The following is a 13,242-nucleotide window of genomic DNA, read 5'->3' on the forward strand; positions in this document are numbered from 1 at the left end:
AGAAGATAGGAACTTTTTTTAAAATTCTCACCCGAGTATAAGTTTTTATTGATTTGAGAGAGAGAGAAAGGGGGAGAGAAAGCAGAAGAGGGAAAGGGAAATGGAGAGAGAGAGAAACATTGATGTGGGAGAAAAACATTAATTGGTTGCCTCCTGTACATGCCCCAACTGGGGATCAAACCCACATCTTGGGTATGTTGTTTTTTTAGTAGCAATTTCAATGAGATATAATTCACATACCATGCAACTCACCTTTTTAAAGTATACAATTCAATGTTTTTTTGCATATTCACAGAGTTGTGCAACTGTACATATTATTAATAGAAACAGAAAAAAACTTAAATAAACAGACCTATGGTTTACAGGTGCTCTGTAAATATACACTGTCTTCCTTTGTGTACATAGCTATGGTCTGTGTGCCCAAGTAGCTCGGTGAAAATAAACCACAGGTAATGTGGGTCCCTTTCTAAGGCTAGATACTCTAATCCAGTGGTCGGCAAACTCATTAGTCAACAGAGCCAAATATCAACAGTACAATGATTGAAATTTCTTTTGAGAGCCAAATTTTTTAAACTTAAACTTCTTCTAACGCCACTTCTTCAAAATAGACTCACCCAGGCCGTGGTATTTTGTGGAAGAGCCACACTCAAGGGGCCAAAGAGCCGCATGTGGCTCGCGAGCCGCAGTTTGCCGACCATGGCTCTAATATATTCTTTTTTTTTCCTTTTTTTAAAAAATTTTACTTGTTTTATTTATTTTTTATCGTTTAAAGTATTACAAATAGTAGTACGTATGTCTCCTTTTTTTTTCCCCATTGACCTCCCCCCGGCCTTCCCTACCCCCCAGTACATGCCTTTACCTGCCCCCGCCCCACCCCCCCGCAGTGTCTTGTATCCACTGGTTATGCTTACATGCATGCGTACAAGTCCTTTGGTCCTACTCTTAATGGAAGTTCAAGCAAGACTGAGAGAGGTGATGCCAGTACTTACCTTGGCAGTGCTTGTGGTCTGGGGTCGGGGTGTAGCCCTTGTGACACGAACACATGTAGGAGCCTTCCAGGTTGGAGCAAGTCCCATTGGTGCAGACCTTCGGTTCCAGGCACTCATCCACGTCTTGAAGAATGGTGCACATCGGGAAGGGAAATTATAAAACACACAAACAAAAGCAGATCAGAGAAAAAAGAAATCAAACATAAAGAAAGTTGAATTTAGTTAGAAAAAAATAGTGGATCTTCAAAAGACCTTTAAGATAAACTTTCAAATTAACCCTCACAAGGAAGAAAAGCTCTGGTGTGAGCTGCTCATCTGATGGTTCTATGCCTTCATTTACTTTCTACAAAGTAACGGACAAAAGAAACCAAACATGCTGTGTGAGTGAATTCAACGGAAGACAGGGGAGCAGAAGGGAGAGTGGTTGTGGAGCAACATCCCCTACAAAAGAACATATTCCAAGGAATCAAAGAGGCATCCAGCTCTACTTGGAGAATTGAGTTCAGTAAGAGGTGAGGATTCATAGGAGCAAAAGATATGACTGGGGTCCCAGAGAAACCTCAAGGAAAAGTATAATAGGTGAAAAAAAACTCTAATAAAACCAGTATTATAAAAACAGTCTGGGGACAAATGTAAGGCTATTGGGGCAGTCAGAAGGTATGCTACAGGCTAAAGAGGCAGATACTAGCTAATCTTTATCAAGCACTTACTGGATGCAGGCACTAAAGGCTTTACCTATATTATCTCATTTAATCCTAACAAAACCCAGCTAACCACTTTCCAGAGAGGAAGGAACCATGACGTAGAGACATCCAATAGGCTGCCCAGGCCACACAGTTAGAAAGTGGTGCCTCTGAGATTGAAATCCAGTCAGTGTTAACCCCGAGGCACACCCTTCTAACCTGACTGTAAGTTTCTGTCGTAGGAAAGTTAAGTCTAGTGATAGGAACAGAGAGAGATGTTTATGCTTATGTTTGTTTTTATTATTTGCAAAACTACTCATCTAAGTGTTCACTGATTTCATTCAATGAAATAAAGCATTCATTAAGCTCCTATGAGAACATTATTAATTAAAAAAGAAAAACTGGAGTTCTGAGCCCCATTTGCGTGCCCCTGGGTAAGTCCACTGTATGTTGTAGTGGGAAGATACAATGTAGCATAAATAACCGCCCAATGTGCTAGCAGCGCGTACACACACACACACACACACACACACACACACACACACAGTATTGCAGTTCAGGCTTAATTGTAAAGCAGTCTGTACCTTAATCAGTGCATCTTAATGATAAGGCAGACAGACAAGAAGGAGGAAAAGGCTCCTGATTTCATCCACTTCCTTCGATAATGCTCACTGCCAAGGCAAAACAGCTTTCTACCTTCTTAATGTTCTTAACGTTAACAGACAGAGAGTCACGAACACGTCAACAACAGAGATCTCCTTTCCGGTCAGCAATCCAGAATTCAGAGCGCATTCATTTGCCCCGCATTTCATTAAAGCTGTATTCTATCGTTCTTACAATAGAACTGAGAAATAAAGGGTTAGCAAAATACGGTAAAGAGAGGGGAGTCTGTGTGCGCAGGTGGGTTCCACATGCATACAGAGAACAGCCAGGCAATTGGCACTCTTAGGCGGCTCCACCCACTCTCACACAACCACTAATCACGGTGAACGGACTCTTCCCCATCACAGCAAGAACAGCTCTTCCAGGCTGACACACGCTCCATCCATCCTGCCTGTGTGGGAATCCACCTTTGTACACATGGAAGGCAAATGACTTGAAAGAAGCCAAACACTGAAGCCAAAATAAACAATGGGACAGAATGAGCCTTGACACTAAGCATGGCCATTCCTGACAGCAGCGAGAAAGTGTCAAGTTTAGCATCTGGTTTGCTTGAAAAAAAAATGGTAACAAGTTGAAAAATGTATGGCTCGCTCTAACTAATTATTCATGCCCAGGGAATGTGACTTACAGGGCTGGAGGACAGGGAATGTGACTTACAGGGCTGGAGGACGTAATAGCAAAATCAGTTCAAGACCATATTTCTCTGAAGTAAGTGAATAGGCATTACCGATTACTATTCATGAGATATTTATAAAAGTTCTACTTTGTCAGGCGACTACCATGATTAACTATGAAGCAGAATGCCTTGAAATACCTAGGGTATTCTGATGTGTTTATTCTTCACTTATTACAGACATAATTGCATGGAGCTAGAATCCTTGCAAGTCAATCATTCACATGGAGACAGAGCAGTTTGAATTCAATGAGTATTTGGACTTAATGGAGCTCATGTCCTTGGGGAAATAACTATACAGTAAAATATTATAAAAGTACCTTTACATGGGGGCAAAAGGTACAAACTTCCAGCTATAAAATAAATAAGTCAGCCCTAGCTGGTTTGGCTTGGTGGATAGAGCGTTGGCTTGCAGACTGAAGGGTCCGTGGTTCAATTCTGGTTAAGGGCACATGCCTGGGTTGCGGGCTCGATCCCCAGTAGGGGGCGTGCAGGAGGCAGCCGATCAATGATTCTCTCTCATCATTGATGTTTCTATCTCTCTATCCCTCTCCCTTTCTTTCTGAAATCAATAAAAATATATTTTAAAAATAAATAAATAAAATAAGTAAGTCCTGAGAATGTCATGCACAGTATGGTGACTAGAGTTAAAAGTACTGTATTGCATATTTGAAAGCTGTTAAGAGAGTAGATCTTACTAGTAAAAGTAACTTAGCACAAGGAAAAAAAAGAAAAAGAATTTATAACTATGTACAGTGACACATGTTAACTAGACTTACTGTGGCGAGTATTTTGCAATGTAAACAAATATTGAATCACGATGTTGTACATATGAAACTAATATAACATTATATGTCAATTATACCTCAATTTAAAAAGAATCTCTATATAGAATACATGTATCTAGATGGGGCCTCACTTGGTTGATGGAAAATAAACTCAGTGTTGTATCTTTAGCCCAGACCTGTTTCCTAAGCTGCAGATCCCTACATCTAGCAGATCAGTCTACAAGACATCTCCACCTGATGTCCCACAGACACCTCTGAGTCTTCGTGGCCAAAACTGACCTTCCCCGCTGCCTCCTCTTTATGCTGTCTCCCATGTCAGTACATGGTGCCACTACCACTCAAGTACCCAAGTCAGAAACATGGGCACCCTCCTTTCTAGATTTCTTACACTTCTTACCAAGTCCTATCAATCCTACCTTCCAAATATCTCTCAAATACCCTCTTTCATTCCTATTCTACCATTCTCTCTCACATGTATCACTACCATGGCCTTTTATTTCTCTATTTCCAGTCTTGTCCTCTTCTAACATTACCCAACCTACTGCCGGAGTAACCTTTCTACAATACAGATCCAATCAATGGTTGTTCCTCTACTTTAAAAATCCTCAGTTGTTCCCAGTGTTCTTCAGTTTGGTCAAGGACACAAACTTGTGGGGTCTCGAGTGGTATGGACAGGAGGGCTGGTCCCCACCATCCTTCCTTCCAACCCTTGGGAGGATCAATGCCATGGGAAACAAGGTGGTCACTGCCCACCTCAGCACCCATCACTCACAGCCCCTTACCCCCGCCGCAGAGAGAGGTGGTAACATCTACTATGTTGGAGATCAAAACTCACCTTACTCTAACAGTACAGTCTTATAAAAGAGCCACATTACCCAAATTCTTACACTGTATATACATTATGAGTTCAAAAGGGAAGTTTATCATGAAAAACACTGTGTCCACCGAAAAAGTGGCTTCCAGACTCCAGAAAGAATTACCAATGGGCTTTTGGGACAAAATTTGGCATTTGCCATTCAATGAATGAATTAAAACCACCCACAGTAAGGAAGTTGTTGGCATTTATGAGACCAGCACTTTGTGGATATGATAGTTCAAAAGTTTATGAATCCTTCTCACTATTCTATTGCCCAACCCCAATGGATCCTTCTCATCGATAACCCCTGACAGACTGTAACAAATGGCGTGTTGAAACCAGAAATGCCACGCCTGGAGCAGCTCCTGACCTACTCCTCTAATCACTCTCCCGGAAGCAGCACTCAAGATAGTCTGGCATGGTTTGCCCTGACTGAACCTTGGCTGGTTCTTATGATCATCACTCTCATTTAAAAGTGCTTCACCTCATCAGCTGAATCCTGGAGTCTACAGTTCTTTGTCAAGATCAATTTGAAGTTCATGGGTCATTAGCTCCTGACTCCACCTTCTTTCCTCTTTAGGGGGAAATGAAGACATTAATCTCTCTCCAGCTCTCTGGCAACTTTCCATCCTCAACCATTTCACAAAGATGACTCCCAGCTGGCCAGCAATCCCACCTGCAATTCTCTCACTGCCTTGGGATGTATTTCATCTGAGTTAGGAACTCTTTTGAAATTTCCCTTACTAATATCCTGGGAACACACCAGACTACCTGGTGGGCCTGACTTCTAAGTCACAAAGGGTTTTCAGTGGCTGATTTTACACCAGTCAGCCCAAGGCTGCACTGCACCCACACCCCCACCCTCAGCCCCCGCCGCCCTTCCACTTCACTTAGCTCCTTGGGGTGGGTCAGGATTGGTTCCAGCAACCATTGGCCTGCATGACTTCCTGTACTTTCAAGGAGGTGAACTTGTCCACACAGTGAACCAGGCATTTTTCAGAGTCCATTCAGCCTCATTTAATTCCTTAGTGACCAATGTGGACTTCATGAGTGGGCACCATTTGATATGGGGGGGGGGGCGGGGTAGGTGGGTGGAAACATCGTATTCTATCACTACAGCTACATAAAAGTCTAGGATTACGCCTTGCCCAAACATGCTATTACTTCAATGACCCCTTAACTATTCTTCACACACAGTCTTTTATACTAAAGATGCTAAGAGAACATACTGGACAGAAACACATACTTGACAAATGAGAGACAGACGCTGGGTAGGCCAGTGTGATCCAACAACCTCAAGTGCACTTAAGGTACAGTAAATCCTCAGGGACTCAGGCCTGCTGTCATTTCTGACCAAGTTATGCAGTAGCAGAGCTGTCTACAAAAATATATGGTTCTCGAAGATGCATCACTGCTTTTCAGAACTGGAAACCAGCCAAGGCTATGCACATCCCAGGTCAAGAGCCAAGGACAGCCTGAGAAGTTCAGTTCCACTAATCCCACCAAACCACTGGCTTCTTACGTTACCTTTCCAAAAGCACATGTGTCTTTCAGCAAAACTCAACTGGACTATCCATGGGGCAGGTCTGACATCTCCGACTCTAGCATCCCCCAGCCATTACTATTACATTGTGCAAGGGACAACTCCAGCCCACACAGATTTCTCCTTTCTATGAACTTTCCTTTTCTTATTATGTTAATTATGTTGTTTTGTTCTTGAGTTTTCTTGAGTGCACATGAGAGAGACAGGAGATACTGTGTAGAACAAAACCAAAAAATTGTTTTGGAGAAAGAGGGCCTGGGATCTGGTCCCCACTTCTTACCTCTGACCTTAAGCAAGCCTATTAACCTATTTGGGAATCAGTGTCTCCATCTGTACTACACGGATGATTGCCAGGAGGATCAAATGAAACCACAAAGTCAAAGCCTCTATCACAATTAAGATCTAGTCTCTCTGAAGTTTATAATCCAGTGCTGCTGTCTCCAATCACCATGCTGTGCACTAGGTCTCCAGAACGTACTTACCAAGAGTTACAAGTTTGCACCCTTAAACATCTCCCCAATCCCCCTTCCCCAGCCCCAGGTAACCACATTCTACTCTGTTTTATTTTGCTTTTTTACAATTTCAAATCTTCTCTGGCATCTGGCAGACATATAGTTAGGTGCTCGATAACAACTTGCTGACTGATTAGAGATTCCTTTAACATATAATGATTTAGGGGTAAGTTGGGTGTTGACATTTTATAATATCCACAAAAGGTAGATGGTAAACTCAGCTGCCATCTTGTATGTATTTCAGGACAAGGAAGATAAAAGGGAGGGTACCAGGGTTAGGGAAAGAAGAATTCTAACATTGACTGAGTCCTTCTTTATGTCAAACACCTTACTAAGCACTTTATATGGCTCACTTAATTCTGACAATAATTATGACCTATGATTTTACAGATATTAAAACTAAGCTTCAGAGTGGTCACATGGTCCCAAATCTGCCTAAATTCAGGGAAATGTGATCTTTATGTCAGAGTTACTGGAAAGTACCTTTAAACAATGAAATATTAGAGAATTTCCTTTGGGGAATAATCTAGTTGGGTTGGAATCAGCTAGTTCTCCAGGAGTTAAGAGAAACCTATAAATTGAGTACCTGTCAGGCTGGCTCTCCTCAAGAAAAGTCCTGGTTGGAGCAGCCAGTTGGAAGTAGACAGAACTCAAGGTGTTGAAATAGTCATTAGAGGCAGGGATCGAATGGGCAACAACTCCAGGCTGAATGTGAGGTCCAAGGAATACAGTGTTGAATGATGAAAGTGGCTCTCAAGAGAGGACCAAAATCCACAACTTGAAAGAAGATGCCACATTAACAGAGGTGCAAACAAGAGTTGCCAGAAAATATTGAGGGATAGATATTTTGAGAGTAGTAGACAATAAACTATTGAGAATGAAGGACTATGTACCCTGGGCTAAACACTAGGAAAGAGTGTGTTCCCTGTGACAACACCTGCTGACATTTTACCCGTTTCTGCCACAAACAATTTCTGTCCTAATTCATCAATCAAGGAGAAGCATCAATCAGCAAGACCCAGTGTACATAGCATGAATACAAGCAGACCATCAATGGTTTCAGCAGGTCTACTGTTTAGTTAGTGAAAGAATCAGAAAGTGTAACTGGCATAAAATCCCTGCAGAACACAAGGGTCAAAAAAGCAATTCTTAATTCCCAATTAAACCATTTCAAATAAAAATGAGCCAAATCAGAATGAAGATGGACAGAATACCAAAAAAAAAAAAAAAAAGAAAAAGAAAAAACCAAGCATAATGCCAAATAAAAGTGCTAATCTGTACAACACTGCACAAGTTTAATCACATAATTTTAAAATATGAGTGAGTGAGTGGAGGGTAGTAGAAGAAGGAGGCTATGAGACATATGGCACAGAACAGTCCAGTGATGCAGCAATTATTTCTGTAGGTGATCACGAGCAAATGCCAAGGGTAGGGCTTTTCTTCAAACAGTGAACTTCTATACTGTTCTCATATATTAAGAGTTGGACAATAAAAGTCTCATCAACGTATCCTAAATTATCTGAACTAACAGGATATAAAATGCCACTACTCACAAATAACTGTTAGAGACAAAAGCAAATGGTTAACAAGGAAAACCCTGTAAATGACTGATCTCTGACCACCGCAGACTCTTCTCTCTTACGCTGCTTCCTTCCCTTCATGGCACTCATCATATTTGACACACCATATACTTCTCATTGCTGGCTTACTTATCTGTAAGCACAGTAGCTCTAGAGTAGAAGTGCAATTCGAGGAGGGAATTTATGTTGCTCACTCTCCATCCCCAAAGTCTACAAAAAATACCTGGCTCATAGTAGGCACTCAATTGTTAAATGAATAAATACATATAGGTCAAGTTGTGTTACCCATGAGCTCAACGCAAAGATAAGATTAAGTAAGGACTACACCTTCTGGAAAGTATTTTGGAGTCCCACAAGTACAAAGGTGAGAACTGAACTCCATAAAGGAGCAGAGACAAAGAGGAGTGGCTGGGTATTCATGAGCACTGTCAGAGTTTAGCAGAAAAATCCAATCCACTCATTGGCTTAATATGAACAGAAAGGTTTATTGCAATATCTTTCTGCTGTCACACTCAACTTTTCAATATTTGAAAGCTCTACTGCCATAAAAAAATTATGATGGAAAATCCATTTTGATATCATCTGCAAAAGCCCTCATGAGGAATTTAGAATGAGCACAAGTCCAACCGAGCAATGAATGGAACTGCAATTATACCACAGAGAAGCTTCATCTATAGAAGACAAAGAGCCAAACATTTGACCCAGAACAGAAGGAAAAAGTACGCTGCCTACTTTTAATAGGAGATGCATGACCTTCAGAATGCAAAAATGAAACCTATTGCTTAGAACAGTGGTCGGCAAACTCATTAGTCAACAGAGCCAAATATCAACAGTACAATGATTGAAATTTCTTCTGAGAGCCAAATTTTTTAAACTTAAACTTCTTCTAACGCCACTTCTTCAAAATAGACTCCCCCAGGCCGTGGTATTTTGTGGAAGAGCCACACTCAAGGGGCCAAAGAGCCGCATGTGGCTCGCGGTTTGCCGATCACTGGCTTAGAACAAGTGGCAAAGTGTTTGACGTTGGTTGAGTAGCACAGTGACTTAATGTGTCTGCGTATGATTCTACTAATCTGGCTGGCAAAGTGAAATTACTTTTAAATGAGGTGCTGTGTTTCTGTCACTACAACTGGAGCAAAGTGGTCACAATTAGATTGATTGTATACATCTAGGTATGAGAAGTCATTTATTATTATTACTACCCAATCTAGATGCATGCATTTATATTGAAGAGCAATCACTTGCCAATTTGGTAAGTCGCATTCCATTAGCAAATTCATGAATCAGGGCTGTGTTTATATCACCACTTAGCTATGTAAGGTAAAGTTCAGGATCTGCTCTTGGGTTATAATATCCATCAGTATGTGGAAATGAGAGCATGAATGGAACCTTCATAGACAACTATAAAATGTATGCCAGATGGGAAAATTAAAACCAAATGCACTTTCTGACCAACACAGACTACAAAATATTATCAAATAAGCAATTAATGAAAAAATCTTTTATTCTCCCCAAAGATCGACATCTCACCGTTCCATTGACAGACACTCTTGGGATGGGCATGAGGCTCAGGGTTTGGGGCCACTTGCACCAGGTGCAGCTCATGCTGCCTGAGGCTGAGTCCAAAGCTTTGAAATGGAGAGTGTTTTTGCCAGGCCTACCTATACCGCACTTTCTAAAGTACCTAAGTGTCTTCCCAGAATTGCAAGAATAGGCCAACATTTTTAACAGACCCAGAAGGTCTGGCGTGTTTTACTCCTCATCTTGCAGCAAATCTTTCCTTGATCTCTGTCCTTCAGCACACTGTCCTTTCAGCTGCTGGAATATGACCGCCTCTTTCTACAAGCCCCCTGCATATGCTGTTTCCTTTGTCCAAAATGTTCTCCCTCTCATTGCCTTCCCCAATTAAAAATTAACTCAAGAATTTTCCTAGAAGCAACTCATTGTAGCACAGGCTCTTAGAGCGTCGCAGAACCATCCCTTTCCAGTACTTGCATCAGCCGTGCATTTGCACTGATTTATGAGATATCTGGGTGGGTACCCATCTCCCCCCCCCCCCCCCCCCCCGATAGGAAATTCCATGAAAAAGGCACTTTTTTTGGACCCTTGATGTACCCTGGCACTCAGTACAACTCTGAGCATATATAGTACGTTGTCCAGCATTTGTGAAAGAAAAGATAGAAGGAATGAATGAAAGAAAAGTTCAGACTTTGGCATGGAGTGCAAAAGAGTTCAACTTCTAAGGAAAAGATCATGTGGTAGACAGAAACACCAAGGAAAACCATGGAAGGAGACAGTTAGTGAGAGCACGTGTAATTAGAACCGAAGCAAGTGTACCAGATCTCCCTCGGTGCCTGATGCAGGCACTATTTATTAAACACTTAAATGAATAAATGTATTATAAAAGGGACATGAGTAATCAATCAAGATTCCCCCCCTGCATCTGCTATTTCTGCTGCAAGTTTGGGTTTGTATGTTTCCTAGTTCTATGTGGTCTCTGACAGCTTCTTCTTAAGCCTTTTCTCACTTTTTAAGTATTTTGCTTTCTACCATTCTCCCTGTGGTGATTATTTTATTTAGTTTTGGTTATTTAACACATCAGGTAACAATGTGTTTCCACCAGAATTATTTGTTGCATGTAAAAATCCCACATTCCTCATGCCAACTCACTTCCTTATTTTCTCCATGGTTAAAACTTACTTAGAACTTTTCTTTGAAGTTGCCTTAGAATGATATTTTGTTACCTTCCATATGTATGTGTGTGTATTTATTTTTATTTTATTTTATTTTATTTATTTATTTTTTAAATGTATTTTATTAATTTTTTACAGAGAGGAAGGGAGAGAGATAGAGAGTTAGAAACATCGATGAGAGAGAAACATCGATCAGCTGCCTCCTGCACACCCCCCACTGAAGATGTGCCCGCAACCAAGGCACATGCCCCTGACCGGAATCGAACCCGGGACCTTCCAGTCCGCAGGCTGACGCTCTATCCACTGAGCCAAACCGGCTTCGGCTATTTTTATTTTATTTTGAAAGAGGGCTCATTTGGCATTACACTATTCTGTCAGAAAACGGGCCAGACAGATGAAATAAAACTATTTGATAAGAACTCTGTGGTACCTACCGAGACACTGCCCATTCCAGCCTCGGAACCCTTCAGTGCAGGGAACACACTGGTAAGATCCAGGAGAATTCACGCACTGCTCATCTGGACAAGTACTTGGACTCAAACACTCATCAATATCTGAAAAATCAAAAAGCTAGGTCACTGGCATTTTATCAGGATACTACAGCAAACACTTTTGTGATAAAGGGGGAAATGCATGTCCTATCTGGTGGGATAAACAACCAGCTAAGTGACACAAGGTCTATAAACACACAGCGATAATGCATGGCCAAGCATACCTTGACCCAAAATATTTACACACATTCCCAGGAAGTCGTTGGACCCAATTCTCCAACTGGCAGGGCCTGAACTCCCTAGTTTAGGAGCTCGCAATTTCTCCGGGGAAACTTTCTGGACATCAAACCTTTTAAGCAAGTGTGCAGTTTGCCAGAAAAAAAGATAGAGAATAGGGAGGGATGAGCAGGAGGAAGCCATACAGGGTGGGGCAAAAGTAGGCTTACAGTTTTCCATGTGGAAAATGATACCATAATGAATACAAGAATAAACCCTGTGTTTCAAATACTCCCAACTATACACCTAGTTTTGCCCCACCCTGTATATCCACCCACCTACAAGTCAGCTCTACAGACACTTGACGCTCTGGGGAAATCCTCACTTTGACCTCAAGGGCCCCAAAACATCCTAGGTTGAATAATTTAAAACCTTTCATATGCTAGGAATTCCTTGGAAGTAGAAAAAAAAAACACTGGAAGAGAATGAACTCATCACATACTTTCAAGATTTCCCATCAAACATGGTGATAAGATCATATGGTAATATTTTCCGGTAAAAATGCACCTTTCTTTTCTCATTCACAGCTAACTGAAGTTAGTAATCATTGTTCTCTTCCATGAGGAGGACAAAACATCTTAAATATGGTTGGGACTGTGGCAGAGATAAGGAATCCAATAGCTTGAGGCATTTTTAAGAATAGTTAAACAAAATGGGGGAAGAAAGTAGGATATATTTAAAGTAAGTGTTTTTCTGGAGTTGGATTTTTTGAATTGCAGTGAGTGGATTTAATGTCTAAGTGTCTCAATATAAAATGTATATAAGACCTCTAATCATACTTGAACTATAGACAGATATCTCAGGACATAAACTGAAAAGTGAAAAGAAATACATGATGGATACACAGAACAGGCATGGGCATTTGACGTCTTCATTCTGGTAAATTTCTTTAAAATGGTCTCCCATTGCATACCCCTGGATGTGTGTAAAAAGAAATGCTTAAAGTAAAAGAGTTGAAGACGATAGTAACAGAATCGACACCAGGCCAGCACTGTAATTATTTTTCCTATTGGTAAAAAATTCTAGCCAATAGACAATGACACACAGTGGTTGTGTGTGTGTGTGTGTGTGTGTGTGTGTGTGTGTGTGTGTGTGTGTGTGTGTGTGTTTTAGGTCAGATGTTCTGGGACTTCTTGTTCTACAAAAAGATGATGTTTGCCAGTTTCACTTTCCAAACAGCATGACATTATTCTCTGGATGGGATGTTTTTTTAAACCGAACTACAAATGCTAAATCAGAGAAGGTCACAGAGGCAGGCTGGTCCGATAAATAAGGTGCAGTGCTGAGCAACACCAGATAACATCCCTGAGTTTCCTGCTGCCCTCACCTGCTCTCTTGTCCCCTCATCTAAGAATTAGGGACCACCTGACGGGTAATATCTTAGCGGAATAAAGTAAGGATGCATGAGATAATGTCTGTAAACTACAATAGGCTCCTTGGAGACTGGCGCTGTTTGAAAGCAGCCTTGTCGGGGACAGCTGAGAAAACCTTCCGT

General features: G+C 41.3%; 1 protein-coding gene across 6 annotated transcripts in view; it reads right to left on the reverse strand.

The window, feature by feature from the left end:
* LTBP1 (latent transforming growth factor beta binding protein 1) overlaps nt 1–13,242 on the reverse strand; it is a gene marked incomplete at its 5' end in the record, with an annotated part of 356,935 nt that overhangs the window by 79,829 nt on the left and 263,864 nt on the right. For all 6 annotated transcript variants that reach the window (XM_080684179.1, XM_080684177.1, XM_080684178.1 and 3 more), the window contains 2 exons: nt 990–1,112; nt 11,415–11,534. In XM_080684179.1, the coding sequence (XP_080540305.1) occupies nt 990–1,112; nt 11,415–11,534 (243 nt within the window). The remainder of the gene's footprint in view (nt 1–989; nt 1,113–11,414; nt 11,535–13,242) is intronic.

This window comes from Plecotus auritus (assembly GCF_963455305.1).
Source record: "Plecotus auritus genome assembly, chromosome: 8".
NCBI classification, from domain to species: domain Eukaryota; kingdom Metazoa; phylum Chordata; class Mammalia; order Chiroptera; family Vespertilionidae; genus Plecotus; species Plecotus auritus.